Genomic DNA, 20044 nt, shown 5'->3' with positions numbered 1-20044 from the left:
CAGGGAACTGTTCCAGCACACCTTGTTATGACTTTAGCTCTTGAGGTCTTGGCAGCCAAACCCGAGCGCTTTATGACTCTGCCCTGCACAAGGTGATGTTCTCCTGCTGCTCCATTAGTCTTGTACCTTCACTGGTCATGCCTGCACCTTCCATTCTACCTGCCTATATTCATGTGCCTCGTTTGCTTTATAGGATAGATATACAAGGAGGTTGCATTAATTTTGCATGGGCAGCCAGAAACCAGATATTTCTTAACTTTAAGTTGATTTTACAATCTTAAGTAGCATGTTTCAGTGCTTGGTTGGGGTGGTGATATTTATGGTATTTATTTATGGTCACTGTGGTGGCATCCAGGAATAGTCTTCTGGAGGAGCTTGTCACTGCTGTGCTGACTGCTGTATGGGCAGAAATGAAGAAACTTCTGTCATGAGTGGGTTTCAGGATGAGGATAAATGATATGTGATAAATGATAAGATACAGGGGGAGGAAGATGAACATTCAGATATGCTAAGTTTGATACATGTGTGCATTTGAAAATGATCCTGACTAACTGCAGTTCATTTTCATTCTAACCATGCTTAGTTGTTTAATTTTTTTTGGAATTGCTTCAGTGCATATTGGTCTAGGTCAAACAAAATGTAAAAGAAGGAACTTCAGGTTCCATGAAAATAGGATAATTTGTGGTTAAAAGTAATTTGTGTTCTCAAGTGAGTGAAAGCAGAATTGATAATACTGTGTACCTAAGCTGTGCTGCAGGCTGGTGTCAAACTTCAAAAATGCAGCATTAATTAATACAAAGGCAACAGAAAACCAGAAAGAAGTAGTACATCTTAGTGAAGAAAACATAGTTTAATTTACAGCGTATTTTTTTTGGTAGGATGGTGAGATGTGCAAAAGGGCTGTTCCCACAGGTGGGAGAAAGGAGGAAGCTCTGTCTGGGGAAGCAGCAAGGCTGTAGCTGCCAGTGGAAGGATCAGCAAGGGCTGGCAGAGTAAGTTGTCTCATGACCTGTGGAAAGATAGCACAGTTTAAGTAGGTATTTAAAAAGCCTTTTTGAAGAGTCTTGACCTTAAGATGAGTGACTGAAATTTGGGCTTGTGGTTGGTCTTCATTGCTCGTGTTAAAACATATTCTGTTTTCTGCTCCTTGGAAACATGGTACATAAAAAGCAAAAAGACAACACCTAAGTAGGCATGCACTTACAGAAGATGTGAGTGGCTTCAAGGCAGGTGGAGTTAGATCTTTGACATGATCAGGTAACAGCTCGGTATGTTGAGGGAAGAACGTCTTTCAACTTTTGCTCCATGAAATCCCTTCTACTTTCTCAGCCACTCATGTTCCCCATGTATATTTTGCTTTCTGTCATTCAGGCTCCAGGAGGACACAGTCCAAAGACTCAGAATGGACTTTTGAGTCCTCCACAGGAGGAAAAGCTCAGCAACAGCCAAACCTCACTTTACGAAATGTTGCAAGAGAAAGGAAGATGGGGTGGAGTGAGTCTGGATCAATCAGCTCTCCTTCCTTTGAGGTTTAAAAACATCAGAGAAAAGACAGATGCTCACTTTGTGGATGTGATTAAAGAAGACAGGTAAGGAAAATCGAATTGGACAATGTAAAATTGTATACAGGCGAGAAGGCAGTAAACAGGGGTCCCATATCTTTAATCTTTGTGTGCCTTTTGTTTCCTGTCAGTAATTACTGTTATATAACGTCATATGTTTTCTGATCTTAGTCTATCTATATTCTGCTTAAAGTACAGTAGGAATGTGATGTCAGAAGCATTCTGCTCAGGAATATGTAAAGCCAGGCTTTTCATCATTTCCATGGTGTACAGTCATTCTTCAGTTGAGTCTTTAAAAAGGAAAAATACTCTTTAAATGATTTCTGATGAAGTTGAACTCTTATCTTCATGTTCAAAAGTCCTTTTAATGTGCATAGTATCTACCTTGCTCTGCAATTAAAAGTGTTAACATAAAATCTGAACCACAAAGCTCAGATTTTTCTATAACATGTGACTAATACCTAGAAGTCATACTGGGCTTGGAAGCAAAATTAATAGAGTGAATCCTCATGAGCCTACTACCTACCTACAGCATTTTGTAAAGTTAGCTTCTCTCTCTGTTTCAAACAAAAAGTACTTCTTTTGGGCAGAAGAAAATATGTTCTCCAAAATTCAGTAGTGTGTGATTTTTGTAAACACACAACCATATCTCCCTTATTATGGCAGTGACTTGACTGGAGCAACTAAACAAATAACTTGAGTTTGTTATTATTTATGGCTATTCTTATTTTTGCTTCACTGCTTCCACTCAAATTGAGGGTATTTTATCTAAATATCCTTGAAACTGTTTGCTCGTATAGACTCCAGGCTGCTTGGAACAGGGACACTGTTGTCTTTACTCAAAACATGAAACTAAAGCAGAGAGAAGTGAGAGGGAGGGACAGCAGTCCCTCTCCAGTCCCTTGTGTATATTTTTTCAGATTACCTTACTCCTGTGGCCAACTTCAGTTAAAATTTAAGTTCCTTTTTTAATATTTTTTTTCTCTGCATGTCATTGGTGACAGAGAATAGGTGTTTAGCTGACATTTCCAAATATTACAAGACAGATGGATTGGGAGAGTCCAGATGTTGGCAGAAATCAGTAAGAACAAATTGGATTTTTGTTTAAAATGTAACTAGCATCCTGCAAATTTTGAGTTACATAAGTACTTTAATTTATGCTGTTTGTCTGCTGAAGGTACCTGGCTCAAGCTCATGTGTTTCTGGTGCTTTCCTCCTCCACTTACAAAATGGATAAATCTTTCTGATTTGGAAAAAGGAAAAAGTAGGACTGTGATTTGACATCAGTCAAAGCCTAGATTTTTTTTGGTCTCAATTAAATATCATGATTACCATATTAAGTAGGCCATTTCTTGTTGCCAAGGCAACTTCTCTGCTGAGTTCAGTTCATGTAAACATAACTTTCCAAAAATAATTTTCTGATTAATTAGTTCTATGCAAAATGCTCTAAGCCCACCATTCTACATTAATCCTTTTTAACGTTTGTTAATGTGAAGTTATACGTAATAAGTAATCTTAAAAACAGTCTTGATCCCCTGCTGTAAAACATATATTGTTGGTCTCGACAAATCTAGTATCTGGGAGGATGTTTGAATGGGAAATTTGAGTTTTCCCAGGGAGAAGAGTGAAGTCCGAACTTTCCCTTGATCGTCTTAGGTGAAACTCCATTCGCAATGGTCATACTGGAGTTTTGCTGCATTGGGTTTATGTTGCTGCAAATGCAGCCGCGAAGCGTGAGCTTCCTCTAGCATTGGGCAGTGATTCCCACTGTGTCGCACAATGCTGCTGTTCTGATCTGTGATATAAATTTCTATTAACAGAAAGTACCTAACCCAGATACGGTGGTAAGGTGAATAAATTGATCACACAGGCTTCCTGTACAGCTGGGAAGAGTTAAACGTCATAGGGAGGATGCCGGAGATTAGGAAGCTGCCTAGGGCTAGCTAGGAGGAAATGCTGGATGCTGGTGATATTTTTCGTTTCCCAACCTCTTTCTAGGGTTTAAGTGTGTGGCTGAGAGTTTCATGAGCAGCCATTGGTTTCTTTGCTTGCTGAGATTTCACCTTGGAGCTGATACCTCAGCACAGTTCCAGTTATCTTTAATAATAATAAAGCCAGTGTTACTGCGGTATATTTGGATTGATAACATTATACAAGAATCCTTTTCATAGAGTCATACAATCATGGAATGGTTTGGGTTGGAAGGGACCTTAAAGATCATCTAGTTCCAAGTTACTAGTTTGCATCTTCTTACAACTTGATTATATATATTTGGCAAACAGTGTATAGTTTGAGCTTTGAGTCTGGCTTGACTACAACCACTATAAAAATTACATGCTTTGTTCATTGTAATCTGCATGTCACTGTGTATTATAGAAGAAAACCACAGTGCAAGAGTACAAAATGTTTAAACTGAATTTCACTGGGCTTGCCCTCAATGGATTCTCACTTTTTAGATTTTTGTTTCCAAGAAAAATTACATAAACCTTAGGTTATAAACCTTTTGAAGTACAAGAAACAAGTCCTCAGGTGCTAATCAGGACAGTACTCACAAATGATCTCCTTAGACTTACAGAGCAGAGTCCCAGGGAAATACGAAGCTGGCCTTAGAAGCTAGGTTCTGTGCAGTCCTTCATCCCCTCCTTGGGTCAGTTTCCTGTTTAAATACTTTAAAAAATTGTTTCTTTCATCTCCCACTTCCCAGTCTTGCTTGATTCAGGGAAAACAGAAATCACTTGTGCTGTGGAGGCACATGCCTCCCGGGAAGCAGATTATGTACTTGACTGTGTTTAGTCAACTAAACTGGGATCTTCCTCTTTGAGACAGACGACTATTGAGATGGAGCTGGACTGGCACGGTATGGCTGGCTGACACCAGAAATGCTGCCTTCACCCTTGTTTTGTCGTGTTATGCCGTCTGTTCTGTGCAGCACTGGCAAACTGCATTGTTCTTCCTACCTCCTTAGGCCATTGCAGCTCCAGCACGTCAACATACTCTGTTGAGCTTCCCCTGGAGGAAGAAAGTGAATTCGACAATATTTTTTTTTCCTAAAGAAGAAAAGTTTGCAAAATTGATATTTTGCATTTTCAGAAACGTCTTGAGAGGTGAGGGAGGGAAGATGAGGAATGAGTGAGAGAACGGGGGCTCGAGTGAATCTGTCCTATCATTCCTTCAGAATATCCTGATGTTTTTAATATATTGGCCAAAGCCAGAATGTTTAAAGGTTATAAAGTATCATGTCTTTTGTCTTCTTGAACTTCAGTCTAGGAATGTGTGTTTGGTTAGTCTTGCATCTCAAGAAAAAAATGCTTCCCACCTGTCATCTTGTGCTGGGGAGCTTGTACTTCCAGAATACCTCTTTTCCAAGTATTCATAAAAAATAAACAGAAAAACCCAAAAGCAAACCCCCTGAAAAAAAGAATTCTGTCACAGAGTACTCTGTAGGAGCTTTCAGCTTCTTCATCTGCTTAGAATTTGATCTCATGTGCCTCTCCGGTTTTTGCTCTAGAGTTACCAGCTTGAAAATAGCCCACTAATTGTTGCTCCGGTGCTACAATTTTCAAGGTGGGAATAACACTTGCAAAGAAGCTGCCCCATTTCAGACTCTACAGCAATTTTTAAACAGTTCACTGTAATAACAAGTGGGATCAGTTGCTTGACATTGAAAGGTTCATAGCAAGAGCCTGTGTTTTGAAGTCTCAGATGAGGACTGCACAGAAGAGAGGGTGATGGGCTACCCCTGCAATATATGGTAGAAGCAGGCATGACCTTACTCTGCAACCATGGGGCACAAAAGCGCTCCCTGCGCTAAGTGGAGTCCTTTCAGCTCTTTGACACCTACTTGAAAAAAAGGTTTGCAGATCAAGTGCCATAGCTGTTGTTAGAAAACTTCTTTCATAAACCTCTTACAACTAATGTAAAATTCAAAAAATGTTCTGTTTTTGCTCCAGAGGATGGGGAATAGAAACACCTGTTTAATGGCCAAGGCCTCTTTTATGGTTTGGGGTTTTTTTTTTGCACCTGATGCTGGAAGAGGGTGGAGGAGTGCGTAAACACCCTCTGGCAGCTGCTGCCTCCTGGTTCATTAGTCCTAGTGAGCTAGTTTCGTTATCTGTCAGTGCCTTTGTTTCCAGTTCTGGTGATTTCAAATCTTTAGTTGCAGAAGTAAATTTAAGCTCTCTGTCTCCTCAGGTCCCATTTCTCTGCAGTCCAGATCATTAAGGCAATGTTCCCAGTTGTGTCTTTGAAATAACAAGAAAGTGCAGTTTTCGAAAATGGACAACGCGTTGGGTTTTTTCCTAACGATTTGTCACCTTTTTCATCCTTGGCTTGTTTCAAACTATTGAATTCCACCCAAGATACAAATATCCCACAGCCACACGTCTCCTAAGGTTGTGCCTCTATAGCAGCAATTAACCTTTACTATTTACTGGCTTATGTTACCATTATCTGTAGTCATCTGCAGTTACAGCTGTTCGGTTTCTGGAAGGACTTGTTAGTCTCTTCCTGAAAGTATGAAAGTTTGCTCTGTCGTTTTTCTGTAAGGTATTTCCTTTGACTGAGCAACTGATGTGGTTAAGGAGGTGCCTCAGTGATGGAGAGCGATGGAAAGCTACAGGAACTTCAAAGCCATGCACCAGCATCCCTAGAAACAGAAACCACAGAATGGGGGGCTCTGAAAGAGTTGCGGTGGAATACACTGATGTTGTTACCATCTTTTCTCTTTAGCCTCATGAAAGACTACTTCTTTAAACCGCCTATTAACAAGCTGAGCCTGAACTTCTTGGATCAGGATTTGGAGATGACCTACAGGACGAGCTATCAGGAAGAGGTGTGTTTCTCCTGGCATTGATTTCCTTCTGTAATCTGTCTAAGCAACTGTCTGTTGTTGTTTTTAACATATTTCGTTGCAGTTGGTGACAAGGGTCATAAAATGTCAAATGTGGTTTGCTTCTTGGTATTGCTACCTCTGAAAACAGTCTCCTCCCAGTTTACCTGTCTTGTGCCATGCCCTGAGTCTAGTCCAACGTTTGGGCTGGACATACATTTTCACAGTTGGCCAAGACACACTACTTCTGACTTGCTTTTTCTCCATTTTCAGGTTAATGTTTTAAGGCTTTAGGCAGGCCAGAGAACCATGCTAAGATGAAAGTGAAGTACCAAATGCTACTTGCCTTCTCATCAAATATCCTAAATTTGAGAATGGTAACTTTAAGTTTGATTCTTGTTCATGTCAGAGCCTCATGGTTATCCCTGCAAAACCCAAACCTGCTCTTGAACTCAAATGTCCTAAGTTCCGTAAGTGTGCTGCATTCAGAAATAGTTCAAAACACTGCGTAATTGTAAGGAACAGCGAGTAAATTGTAGGGAACTTAGTGCTTTCTTCAGGATTCTGCACTGAGTGTAAACAGTCCTTAATTCCCTTGGGAGCTAATAACATTGTAGGCTTTCCGTGCCAGTAGATACTCCTGCCTGGTTGGTATGAACTAGCAAGACATTTTAAGTTTACATGTAGCATCATTAGGTGTCAGTACTAACTGAGGCTGCATTTCCACAAGTAGCTGAAAAGTTGCTGCCAAAAGAGGGCAATTGCTCTACCTTCCTTGTTCCTACTCCTTCCTGCTCCTTCTGATGGCTTTGGTGCTTATTAGGCTTCCCTGCTGTGTGCCAGTTCATTTTACTAGCCTAGCCTAAAATATTTCTGTTGTGTTTTTCTGTTGGGAGCTTTTCTTTTTCTGTCTGGGTCTGTTCTCTGCTGTATCGAACCAGCAGCTCACAGAGAGGTTGGCAGGCGCCAAAGCCAGTGCAAGATAAGTGTCCGGCAGCAGGAAGGGGAATGGGCCCTTCCCTTCCAGTAGCGTTGAGCTATTAGTTTGGTCATCTGTCTGGCAGCATTGCATCGTGATAAATGTAGGTGTTGATTTCTTTTCTTCCCCGTGTCCCCTACATCTGAGGGCAGGTAGGGTTTGTGCTGCTGCTGCTTGTTGCTTTGTGTTCATGGGCTGCTTTCTGTTCTGGGCAGCATTGCCACACCGTCCTTAGCAGTATCCCTGTTTGCTTGTTTTCCAGTGTTTACAAATGAGACCTAACTTATTTTTTTTACACAAAGGGAAGCATAGTTGCGTTGCAGTTGAGTTTGCTCAGAAGCTCCACACTCACCCTGCAGCATGGTATTCTAGTGGTATCTCTGAGTAAAACTCATGCAGCAGCAACAGGGAGAAACTTCCCATGGGGTACAGCCTGCAAAATTTGCACGAACTATACAGAAAATAATAAATTGGGTTTTTTCCGATGGAGAGATTGGAAAGAGAAGCAAAGCAGTGATAGTCAAGAATATACAGTTTGAGCAATTAATGTGGATATGTAGGAAATTTATAGAAGGAGAAGGAATGTGGTCTGTGCATTTGGTTAGTGGCAAGCTATTGATTTGAAAATTACTGTGTAAACCTCCCTGGAAATGAGAATCTTCACTCTTAACAGTAACTCTGCAGCGCTGGGGTGAAAACCTGTTAAAGCCTTAGTATGAGCATTGTACTGGTCCAAAACAATAGCAACAATGAAAAAATCTTCTCTTGGAGAGTGAAATGATTTGTCAGCGCTGCTGGTTCTTTAATTGCCTTGCAGTAAACTTGCTAAAAGTAACTTCCAACACCACTGAATTCACCTCTAATTACACAGTACCAGCTGCATGCTCGGTGTGTGATTGTTCTCTGTAAGTGGCTCCACTTCCCAAGAGCTTGCTCAGCCTGTTCTTGTTTGGAAATTAAAGCACTACTTCACACTATTAGGGCATCTCTTATGCTGTGACTTTAGGATATAGTGCTGCTTTTCTTAATTCAATTTATGTGACTTTCTGTGTGGACTAACAGGATTCTGCTACAGTTCAAATTAAAAGGTAATTTTGGCACTGAAATGATGCTGGCTGAATTTATTAGGTTGCAGAGAGATACAAATGAGGAACACATTCATTTCCCAATATTGCGTAGCACAGACAGTGTTCTGAGGAGCAAAAGAAATTTCCAAATTAAACCAGAGTGCTCAAACTGGGTTACTTCATGGTGATATTGATAATATATTTTATGTTTTTCTTTGGAACTTGCTGTCTGTGGTCCCTTGGGCAGATATAAACACTCATAAGACGGGGCTCATCTGAGTAAGCCAGGATGTGGAGCTCATGATCTAGTTTTCAGCTGGACTGGCCAAAGCAGCACACAGCACAGCTGCACGAGCACTGGGGCCAGGACAAGATGGGATGGGAATGTGTGGTAAGGGGTTATGGTGGAACAGAACTTGGTGTCCTGGGCTCTGATCAATTCGGATTACACAGCGTCCTGATTGTTGCTGGTCTGAAAGGGAGATGTGAACTCTCCCACAGGCAAGTAACTGTTCCTGTGGAGTGGTGTTTGGAGGGTTTTCTTAAAGAACCATGAGAGCTAAAAGGCTTGTTGTAAAATCTATTATTATTTTAAATGGAAATCGTTGAAGAAAACTTCTTATAGCTTTATCTGCTAGTAATTACGGGGTTTATGTTTCTTTGCATAGAACAGGCAGTTTTCATATCGCTATTTCTGTATCATAATATTCTGTAAAAATCACCCCAGACCCAGGGGCTGTGCTGCCAGTGTTTTTTTTCCAACACAGACTTGTTCCCAGGGTGCTGTGATAGCCATTGAACTACCTCTTCTGTTACCTCTTTCAAAACAGTACTAACATTGGGTTAATGAAGTGGCAAAAAGATCTGTATTCCTTTATTTGGTTTTGTGAGCTGCTGCTTATGGTACAGTTGAATTCAGCAAAATAGTATTTCTTCATTTTCATCCCTTCCTTCAATCACTGTATTCCACACAGGTTATGAGGAATGCTCCAGTGAAGACATTTGCCAGCGCTACCTTCAGCTCGCTCCTGGATGTGTTCCTCTCCACCACAGTCTTCCTCATACTCTCAATCACATGTTTCCTGAAACACGGGATGGTCGCATCCCCTCCACCACCTGCAGCAGTCGTCGTGTTCATCATTGCCATCCTGCTAGAGGTGCTGTCCCTTGTCATCTCAATTAGGTAAATAAAGTGTAAGAAAGTCTTGAAATAGCAGTGAGAAGTGAAATGGTGGCTGGCTTGGGAACATTTTGTTTGACGGCATCCCAGGAACTCACTTGGATGGTCTGTAGTATTTGGAGAACAGTGTTAGTGAAGCCAAGAAGTCTTGCAGCAGATCTTGTGCAAAGAGAGGTCGAGCTGCAGAAATTGTAGCAGAGAAAGGTGACTCTGGTAGAGGCCACTTAAGGAAACAGAATCTGCATTCCATGCCTGACCCTGCTTATTTTTGCATGGGATGCCACACGCAACTGTATATCTTCTCCCCACACAGGGCCATCAGAGTGAGGGAAATAAAACAGAAAACTTGTCCTCTGTCCTTCAGGAAAAAAAAAAAAATCCAAAACCCCAGCCTTTAAATTCCTACACAGAAGTACGCTATGCTGGTGTCAAAACTGAAATAATTGATCAGAAATGCCAAGAGCAACCCTTTTTGTTTGTTTTGGTGTTTTTTGTTGTTTTTTTTTTTTTTTGCAAACAAACCAAACACTCTTAAAGTTGCAAAAGTCACATTGTGTCTGTTCAAGATTAGTTTTCTTAATGATCTCTATTTCAGGTTTCATGGGTTTAATACTCAAATAGTTTGTGTTTTCTCTGTTTGACACATAATTGGAATTCAGCATTTCCCCCGAGTCCGGGGCTGTGTGACAGTCAGCTGCTGCTTGAAAATGGAAGGGGCACTACTTTGTCTCTGCAGAAAGGGCGGCTTTGCAGGGCTGTGCCAGGCAGTGCCAGCCCTCACACTGCCTCTTCCCAGCTGGCAGCACACAGTCCCCGAGTCCTGGGCTCTTAAACGTGTCCCTGCAACCCCTGCGCCTCAGCCTCTCTGGTGCCCTCGGAGGTGAGGCTTGGCTGCAGGCACCTGGTACACAGCAGTGCCTCCTCGTTCCTGGTTTTGTAGCCAGTCACCCAGAGGATGTGTGTGCTAGACTTCCAGGGCGCTTGTGGGCCTTCTCCCAGCATTTGTGACAAACTGGCAAGCAGTTCCAGTATGGTTCCTGTGTCGTGTGGGGTTTTCCCAGGCATGATGGCGTTCCGAACGTGTTCAGGTGTAGAAGGCTGCAGTTGTACATGCATTCAGTAAAACTCGTGCTCTCCTGGGTGTGTTGTCTGATTTATACAGATACCACATGTAACCTGTTATTAACCCAGATGATAGACTTACTAGTAAATTGTTTGTCTATACTTGTGAGAGCAGGTTTATTCTGCCCTACTCATCCCCTGCTTTCATGGCATTTCCTTCTGACACAAGAGCATGCTGTAAGGGTGGGGAAACGTGTGTCCTCACTCGCAGTTCTGCACATCTGTCAGGTATGCATAAGTTAAAATGCTTTTGTAATTACAAGTTAGAAGCAATTCAGCTGTTTGAAAAGAAGTAAAGGATTACAGTTTACACTTTTACTTTGCCTTTTCAGGGTCAAGGTTAAAAGTACCAAATTAGTACTTCAGTCACTGAAGCAAGCTTGTGACTCAGTGTGCATGTAAATATGTGCAAGCGTATTTACGTGAAGGCTGGCATTTAGGAGCAGAGAGAGGTCATTTATGAACAGTGGAAATGTTTTCAAGGATAGTATTTCATAGCAGGTTTATTTGATTGTTGCAGTTTGAGTAGTATTGTAGGTTTGGTGGTTTCAGAAAATCTAGAAATCCAGGAAGAGTTAAGCCCAGTACTGGGAGATGGTTGAGTTGGTAGGACTGTTATTCTGGTGCATGCTGAACTGGATTACCTGTTGCTCTGTCCTCTCTCTTGCACCAGAAATGCATTTTCCCCTTTGCAGAACAGTTTCTGTATTCTCTTAAGAGCGAGGGGAGGGGGGAAGGGTTTTTTTAATCAGTTTAATGTGCCCAGGCAGCTCTTTCATCGCACCAGGCAGGAGGGTAGGAAAGCAGCAGTGAGCAGGTAGCCTGGATGTGGTGGCCATGGCATTGCATCCCTCCGAGCAACTCTACCACTTTGCAGAAGAGCTAGTTTCTGCTATCCAGATACGTTTGGAGAAAATTCGGGTTCATTCACCTTGCAGGTGAATTTTTACTCCCCTTTAGTATTTTTCAATTCACTGTTGTTCCCACTTGTTTTTCCAATGCTACTTTGAGTTTCCCTTTTCTTACTTTGTAAATTTATAAAAATCATTGCTATAATCTTAGAAATTTTTGTAGGTACGTACATAAGGTTTTATTTCACTCCTGTTCTGTAATGGGTGGTTTATGGATTTCTGAAGGAGAAGGAGCACTTCGGTGTGCTATCTATACAGTCAAGAATTTGCAAAGTGGTTTTGTCTTTCTGAGCTGTGTAGGGTGCCCAGAGGTTTAGCTTCATTGCAGCACTATGTTGCTGAGAGCCCATGCTCTCTGGTAGCGAGCCTGGGCTATTACCAGGTTGGCTTTACGTGGCTTTATAATATTTTCTTAACACTGTTTTGGTTCTGCCACTGACATTTTTAATATTTTCATGAGACTGTTGGCTCAAAGCCTGAATTTTACTTTCTAACCTGGCCTGGATGCCTCATTTAAAGTCAGTGAGATTTAAAAAGCAAGTTTTTCAGGATGATTCCTAAGCCTTAGAAGTATGTATTTGTTTAATATTAATCATTCTTTTGTGTTCAATTCTGATTTGAAAACAGGTTGAGAACCATCTCTCACTGTGGAGAACACCTGTAGCCAGCCATCAAAACTCACATAGGCCCACCTGGCATAGTAATTACAGATTTTCAGTAAATGCTGTCTTGACAGCCTGCAGGACTGTCTTTATCCTAACGGGCACTGGGAGGAGGTTGGGCATGCAGGGAATGCTGCAGTTCCTGCAGGGCTGCTACGGGTACCGTTGGTCAGTTGGTCAGCAAGCTAGCACTTGCTGCTCTCACTGGAGTCAAGCTGACCATTAATCTCAAGATCCTGCAAACTCTCCTGGTTAGTTTGGGAAACGGGAATCGCTGGGTGGGGTAAGAGGCTGCTGCCCTTCCCCATCCTCTCCATCAAACTGGAAGTTGAGGAGTAAGGACATAGGAATTGAGTCACTAGGTACCCCTTGCTACCGGAGCCCTGGTCTTGTGAGAGATGGATTGGTCCTTTCTTTTGGTGGGAAGGAAGTGTCTGCAAATCACTCTACTCCACAGTTACAAGCAATTGGTTCTTAGGAACTTGCTACCATGGGCTTACATTCACAATCTTTCTTCTACTAATGAGATAAAATTTATATTTGGCTTAACTCTGATCATCCATCTAAGGGAACACTTCGGTAAATCTCTTGAAGTGCAAAACAGGATCATCTCAGATCTGAGTAGATCCTACCCAGAGTACCTTCGTGAAAATAGCCTCATATTATACACCAAAAAAGAGCAGTCTTATGAGATGAAAAATCTCAGAGGCTTTCTGGTAGGTTTTCAGTGTTAAATGTAATGGCAATGGCATATTTGGTAGGGGCTTTTGTAGGAAAAGGTATCTGTTTTCCCTTGAAGGGTTTTTTGTTTTGTTTTAAATTTACAATACGTATTTATTTTATAGTAAATACATAAAATATGCTTTTGGGCCACTCTGGTCTCCACAACCTGAGGCACACACTTCTGGTACAGTTCCCTTCAGCAGAAAGAAGAAAATTGTCTTTTTCCTCTTGAAATGCTCTTCGGAGTGAGGACTGTTCATTCCAACCATTCGTTATGCACAGAAACAGTGCAGAACTTCCTGTGCAGAAGTGTCATCCCAAATGACAATCACAGAATACCACCGAGATATCTTCAGGGAGGAGATTGGACTACAATGCTGGGCACAACCCCAGAATTTCAGGAAAAGGGCTTATTTTAGGACCAGAAAATTCTTGCCTAAGTTTGTCATTGTATTTTCATTATCGTGATGTGAAACACCCTGTCTTTAAATCGGTCTGACTTCTAATTGAATCCAGGACTCAGCCTAGGAAGTACTCACTACAGCTAAGACCTTTAGTCCAGCTGCCGGAGTGGCAGCAGAGAGCACTGTCACTGCCTGTATGATGAGAAAGAATTTAAAACTTTTAAGTTCTAGAAGAGCAGAAGTCCTCATGGAGCAAAGCCTAGAAGGGGGAAGGATGTTTTGATTCCTTTGAAGTGTCTGATAATAAATTATGGGAGTATCTATAGATGAGGATCCCACTGTTAGCACAAGTGCCACTCTAAAATTACTTGTACAAAACTGCACACTAAACATGGTACTTCATTTGTAAGCACGTGGAAAATGTCATCTCCTGTGCTGTAAATGTAGCGCAAAGAATGTCCTGCCCACTTGAAATGTGACTACTTTGACTTTCATGAGTTCAGTTGAAGTGTAAGAGGTCCTAAAGTTCTGCTATTTTATAAAAATACCTTGGGAAATGTCATCGAACATACAGCAGAGTGTGAGATTTCACTTGCGGTTCTTAGGAGTGCTTCTGCAGGAATACAGGTAAAAGACATCTGCCTGCTATTTTAGCTGTAAATACAGGACTTTTATTAACCAAGTATTTTTGACATCTTGTTCTTTTCTCAAGTAAAACTTGTTATAAATAAATTTGTTTTAAAAGAATGTGTTGCTTTTGATAGAAGGCTTCACTGAGGGTGAAGAGCTGAGGCCAGAATAGTGGATATTTCAACCCTGCTCAAAAGAGTGAGTGGTGGGAGCACGTGATAAGTTGATTCATTAATTCAGAAGGACCTTTCTAGAGAGCAAAAAAAAGTACCTTCTGGATGAAGAAAGCAAGTACAATCAAAACAGTAAAATGGGAAACTGCTGTTGTCTGACTAAGCAGAACTGCCCTTTGCCCGGTACCTTGCCTCCCCAGGCTTGCTGAACACCCACGGTCTGTCTACAACTGAGACCAGTTGGATCTTTTAAATTCCTAATGACCAGGAACAAAAATTGTTTTCTACAACTAGAGCTTAATGAACCAGTTCTGTTAACAACATGACTGATACAGACTATTGATGCAAGGGAAAACAATGTATTCTGTTTGCCTTTACTTATTTCTAACATCTGTGGCTTTGGTATTTAATATCCCACCAAATTGCCTCTATGCCAAATGCTTTTGATTTGAACTATGGGAATTGATTTTAAACTGCCAGTAAATACAGAAATGATGGTAACATTCTCCATTACCCATTAATCATTTATGTCAAAGTTACTAATTTGAACTCCAGCTTGTGTAAACATCTTGGATGCTTTAGCATTTAAGGCCTGTTGAGCTACCCACTGACACGGCATTATTTACTGATACTGCCCCGTAGCCATTAAATCTGTCTGCAGCTCTCGTTGTTGTCTGGATTTAATGCACTTCTTACTTCCTGCGATGGGAGGGTCGTGCTGTATTCACAGGCTTTCACTGTTCTGTGAAGAATGAGATTTCAATCATTTTAATTCCAGAGTACAGAGCATTGTGATAAATGCCGAACTGGGGTGGGGTGTGGGGGGAAAATCAATGCAAGAAGGTAAACATCATCATGAGAAATGTGGCGTTGTTCTGGAATTTGCACTAGCTTTTTTTGAAACACACAGCTGCCTAAATAAAGAAGTGTCCTCATCGCAGGATTAACGGGTCGGGTTCGCTGATGGATTTGTTGCTATAGTTCCCACAAGAATTTGTCCTGGCATGGAGGCTTGAGAGGGGGGGGAAAAATTTATTTTAAAAAGCTTTCTGCACCGTGGAGTCCCTGTTGTGTGGGTTGCGGTGAGAGACAGGAACTGCACTGGGTATCTGCCACCCCTGGCGTGGCACGGAGCGGGTTTCAGTGCCAGCTCCACGGGAGCGTGGGCAGGGGGGCTGCTCTCCCTTCGGGGAGACTGGCTGCTCCTGGCTCTGCACCCCGCTGCGCTTCCCTTTCTCACCATTCAGCCGTGTAAATGCTCGTCCTTGTTCGTAGGCTTTGGGAGAATCGGACTTTATTTTTAGAGGCATGAACTTGGGTGGCATTTTCAGAAGCGCTCGATCCTGGGCGAGCTTGGCTGCTGCTGAAGGCAGGCGTTCTGTCACTGGTGTTGGAGGCAGCAGTTAGGGCAGCATATAATGCTTGAGAAAACCCAGTTCTTACTCTATGGACATTCAAAAAAAAATCGCCCGGTAAACAATTTTTTCCTATGCTTTGTTGGAAATTCATATTTGCGATGGAATATAGCGGTATTTTTGGTGTAAATGGAAGTTCGCTGAAGTGGGAACTAGCAAATCTGTGAGCACCCCCTCGTGGGGCCCTGGTGCATTACAACATTATCCTGCTACCCCCAAATTTCTCTTTTTCTATGCATTTAAATATAATTTCCGGATTTTAATATATTAAATTGCAGAAGAGCTTTTGAAGCTTTAAAAATATGCTTGACGTTGCAAAATTCACAGAAGTCTAGGCTAGAGAATGAAAATATCGTTCATAAACAATACATATTTAAAGGTGTGGAATAAGTGTCAATTTCACATAAAGAACTTTAAATTTATCCTGGTTTGTATCTGGCTTTTGTCCAGGATAATACTGTGTATTTTAGACAATAGTGGGAAAAAACCATGGATAGCTTTTCTCTTTTAAAAGATACAGGTAATACGGAATAATTTGTGTAACTTTGGAGATTGCGAATTTCATATTTAGTGGATGTTGGTGTTTTGGGTTTTTTTCAGCTGTGAACGTCTCTGTCCAAAAAAAGCAGCAGCTACGTTGCGCTCGGGCTCTGCTGCAGCCGGCTGTTACACTAGCAGAATTACCTGCCTAGACCGATTCTGATAATTCTATACATCCACGTGTAATGGCTTTGAATGAAGTGAACTCTGCTATGTTAGCTTTTGGTGTCTTCATAAAAATAATTAGAAAATTGAACAGCAGTGGTATTTTTTCTAGAGTGACTAATATTTTTGTGCTTCGAGAAGGAAGTTATCGCAGGGATTTGTTTCTGTACTTTCCTGCACAACATCCTCGAGCATTAAGCATCCTTTTACCTTGCCTTATTCTTTTTAACCATTAAAAATGCTCTCATTTAAGAATTATCTCTGTTAAGCTGCTCTCCGGAGCTCTTCAGTTGGCTGCTTCAGCACTTCACAGGTTTGGGCCATCATTTTATCAGCAGCTTGAGGCAAGAACCGTTCCTTCCCGCATGCCTCGTGCGGAGCCAACTGGGTTGCTGTGATAGATACCGCCAGGCGAGCGGAGGAGCGTGTCAGCTGCCAGCTGGCCTCCGAGGTGCTCATCGCAACTGCTTCTCAGGCTCTGCTGCCTGCCGAGGGTGCCAGCTCGCAGCCCACACTCCTCTTCCCCTTCCCTAATGAGAGAGAGCGGAGTCTGCTTGCAGGCAGGAACTGGGAGCTTCTGTCAGGGTGGTTGCAACTGGGAGGACTGGTTTCAATTGCAGGATAATGTTAAGATGGCATGAGTTTGCACGGCCTCTGGCTGACTGATCTGTTAGCAGGGGATACAGCCCTGCTTTTAAAACATTTCTGGTGTTATTGTAAGTATTTTTAACTTGTAAGAGCTTTCCCTCTCCCCACCTGCTTTTTAGGCTAAATAAGAGAGACGCCTTTCCTATGCTTACCTTCCAAGTGAAGGTTGGGTTTCAGTTTGTTTACTCAAAGCCCACCATCCCACTTGCTCTCCCTCCCTTTGCCGGCACCCCCTTGCCAGAGCAAACAACCAGTCATCTTTAGCAAAGGTGGATTATTTCCTGAAATTACCAACAGCTGCTATGACATGTAATGGGCGGTGAGTGCTCGTGCGGTCTAAATGAAGGATTTAAATTCTATTATTATAGGTAAATTTAGATGTATGAAGTGATGCACTGAAATTAATGCCTCTGTCTGTGATTTCATTTGTTCCAGAATGGCGTTCTTTCTGGAGGAGGTGATGACTTGCACCAAGCGTCTCCTGGAGGTGATATCTGGCTGGCTGCCTCGACATTTTTTCGGTGCAATTCTGGTTTCTCTCCCAGCTCTTGCAGTTTTTTCACACTTCACCTCTGATTTTGAAACAAATATACATGTAAGTTGTCGAACTCTGTTTCATAATCTGACGTTTTGGATCTAACAAAGCTTGTTGCTTGCCTGCTGTCTTCCTTCACCTCCCTCCTGCTTTACATCTATTTGATACAGATCCGTTAGAGAATAGAGCTTTTGTGTATGATGAAATGCCTAGTTTGTTATGTAAATACAATCACTTGCTTATTTGAAAACTCATACAAAAGAGGAGAGGGATACCTATAATGCCTGCCTACGTACATACCATTTTTTTCTTAGACCAAACACTTCTGCAGGTATTTATTCTGGGTAATGCAAGAAGTGTGTCTCAGGCTTTTCATTGCATTCATCCTGGTTTTGATTTAGAGTTTGCAGTTGGAGGTGCTGTGTACACTTAAAAACTTTGTATGCCCACCAGTGAATCTTAACAGCGGGAACAGGATTAGCAGTGGATGTTTTTTTTTTGCAGAGTTAGATGGAGAAACTCAAAGGAGAGAGCTCTGAGTACCTAGGAATGATGGCCGTGCAGGGGCTGCGGGAATGGTTAAAGGAACGCAACGGCTGTCTTCTGAAATGATCGGAAAGTAACTGGGGTATTTAGCTCAGCCACAGAAAGGTCCCCCTGTGGACCACACAGGGGGTGTGGTGTCTCCTTGAATAAAAACATTCAGAAGGGGGGAAACAGGGGGTTGAATATTGAGCAGGGGAAAGAACAGTTTCATTTAAAGGCTAACTGTAGCATAAAGTCGATGTTTAAGAACTGTGAATAAAATGGAACTGGAGATGAAAATTTGTTTCTCTGCAAGTTTCTCTCAGGTAGCACAGTATACGATCCTTCCTTTCCAGGATCTTCAGGGAATTCTGTTTTGCAAATCTCTTGCTGTTTCAGGGCCCTAGGCATAGGTAACGACTATATCCTCTTCATTCTTCCTATCACAGTTTATTATTGGGTGTTGGGAAGTGTTCGTTCCATGGGAATGTGGACGAGACGGTTTTTGGTCCTTCCTGACTTAAAGATATGTTCCACGGTTCTCACAGTCACGGCAGACTGTATTTGATATTCTTTCACATCCCGTGTTTAAAATCATTCTGCAGATTTTACCTTTTGTGAACCTTAGTTAACTATTTTAAGCTGTTAATTTTAAAATATTTTTTTTGTTTCAGTTTAATGATGGTGTTTCTGCCTCATGACTACCATTAAACTAATTGTAGGGATGTTTTCCTCACACTGAAGGGAGCTGGAAACCTTCAAACCTCTCAAATCTGTCCTTTGATTTTTGTATCATCCCATTCATCACCATCCCTGATGATCTCTCCAAACATTTAAAAATAATGTTGGAAGAACAGTTTTATTAGTGTATTCTTGGTACCTGTTCAGATCACGTTGTTAGTTGAAGTGCTTCAGGCGGCAGCAGTAAGACGGTGGTGTTTGTCGCCCAACTGAGAATGAACTTTGCTTTTTTTCCTCTTGCAGGTCCTCCAGAGTCGTGGGGTTGTTGGCTCACTCTCCAAGAGATGTCCCAACTCGTCTTGTGCTCAGTGTTTCAACAATCATGGAGCTCTAGGAAATGGAGTCAATCTATAGAGGGTCAGGTAAGTGTCATATTTTACTATGACATGGTTTTGCAAAGTTTTTTTTTATTCATAGCATTTTATACCCTCCCTGGATATAAAATAATTAAAAATTAACAAGAACAGCAATGAAAAAAAAAAAAACTTTCCAAAGCCATGCGTACATAGTAAAACCCAGCACTTACTGACCCTCTATAGGCTGGCTTCATGCTGGGGCATCACTTGGAGTGAGAACCAGTGCTCTGCCACTTTAGGAGACCTGAAATGGGGGAAGAAAAGTAAGTTTAAATTATGTTTTTTTATGGACACTTCTGAAATTCCTTTTATCCGTTTTTGAGTCAGTTAAAAAAAAAACCCAACAACTCTGCTTGTGGTTTAAAAATGGTAAATTATGTAAGGTTTTTTTCCCATACACTGTGTCTACTTCTGAATCACATGCTTATTTGTTATGCTACGGTATTGCTAATCTGCAGTCTCTGCACTTCAGCTGTAAGGGAAATTTAAGTGAGAGAGACAGGGAGAGATTATTTGATACTGTAAAATGCAATATATAGCTAGAATGGAACTCGGGAATGCAGTTGTGGAGTCTCTGTTTTACCTTGGATGGTCATTAGTATTCTTCGTAAAACAATTTGCGCAGCAGCTTCAGAGTTTTGACCACTGTAAGGGTGTATCTCAGGGAAACAAAACATTCTGGGCAATATATCTGTCCTGCACTTCTGTTTCTTTATCCAGTAGAGATGTGGAAAAGGAAGGGGGGTTTCAGATAGGGCATTTGGAACAGCGAATCTAAAATTGTCCTTTCTAATTGGCACAGGTGGCCGTGTTACTGAGCATCAGTTGACAACGACTGATACCTGCCTTGTGCTATCGAAACAGATTTTTTTCATACT

At 41.7% G+C, this 20044-nt stretch overlaps 1 protein-coding gene across 2 annotated transcripts in view; it reads left to right on the top strand.

The window, feature by feature from the left end:
* ADCY9 (adenylate cyclase 9) overlaps window positions 1-20044 on the top strand; it is a 99467-nt gene that overhangs the window by 56960 nt on the left and 22463 nt on the right. For both annotated transcript variants that reach the window (XM_005244086.4, XM_027796197.2), the window contains 4 exons: window positions 1372-1589; window positions 6291-6393; window positions 9411-9619; window positions 17445-17604. In XM_005244086.4, the coding sequence (XP_005244143.1) occupies window positions 1372-1589; window positions 6291-6393; window positions 9411-9619; window positions 17445-17604 (690 nt within the window). The remainder of the gene's footprint in view (window positions 1-1371; window positions 1590-6290; window positions 6394-9410; window positions 9620-17444; window positions 17605-20044) is intronic.

Source organism: Falco peregrinus, chromosome 5 (assembly GCF_023634155.1).
Source record: "Falco peregrinus isolate bFalPer1 chromosome 5, bFalPer1.pri, whole genome shotgun sequence".
NCBI lineage: Eukaryota > Metazoa > Chordata > Aves > Falconiformes > Falconidae > Falco > Falco peregrinus.
This window is presented reverse-complemented; position numbering and strand designations above follow the sequence as displayed.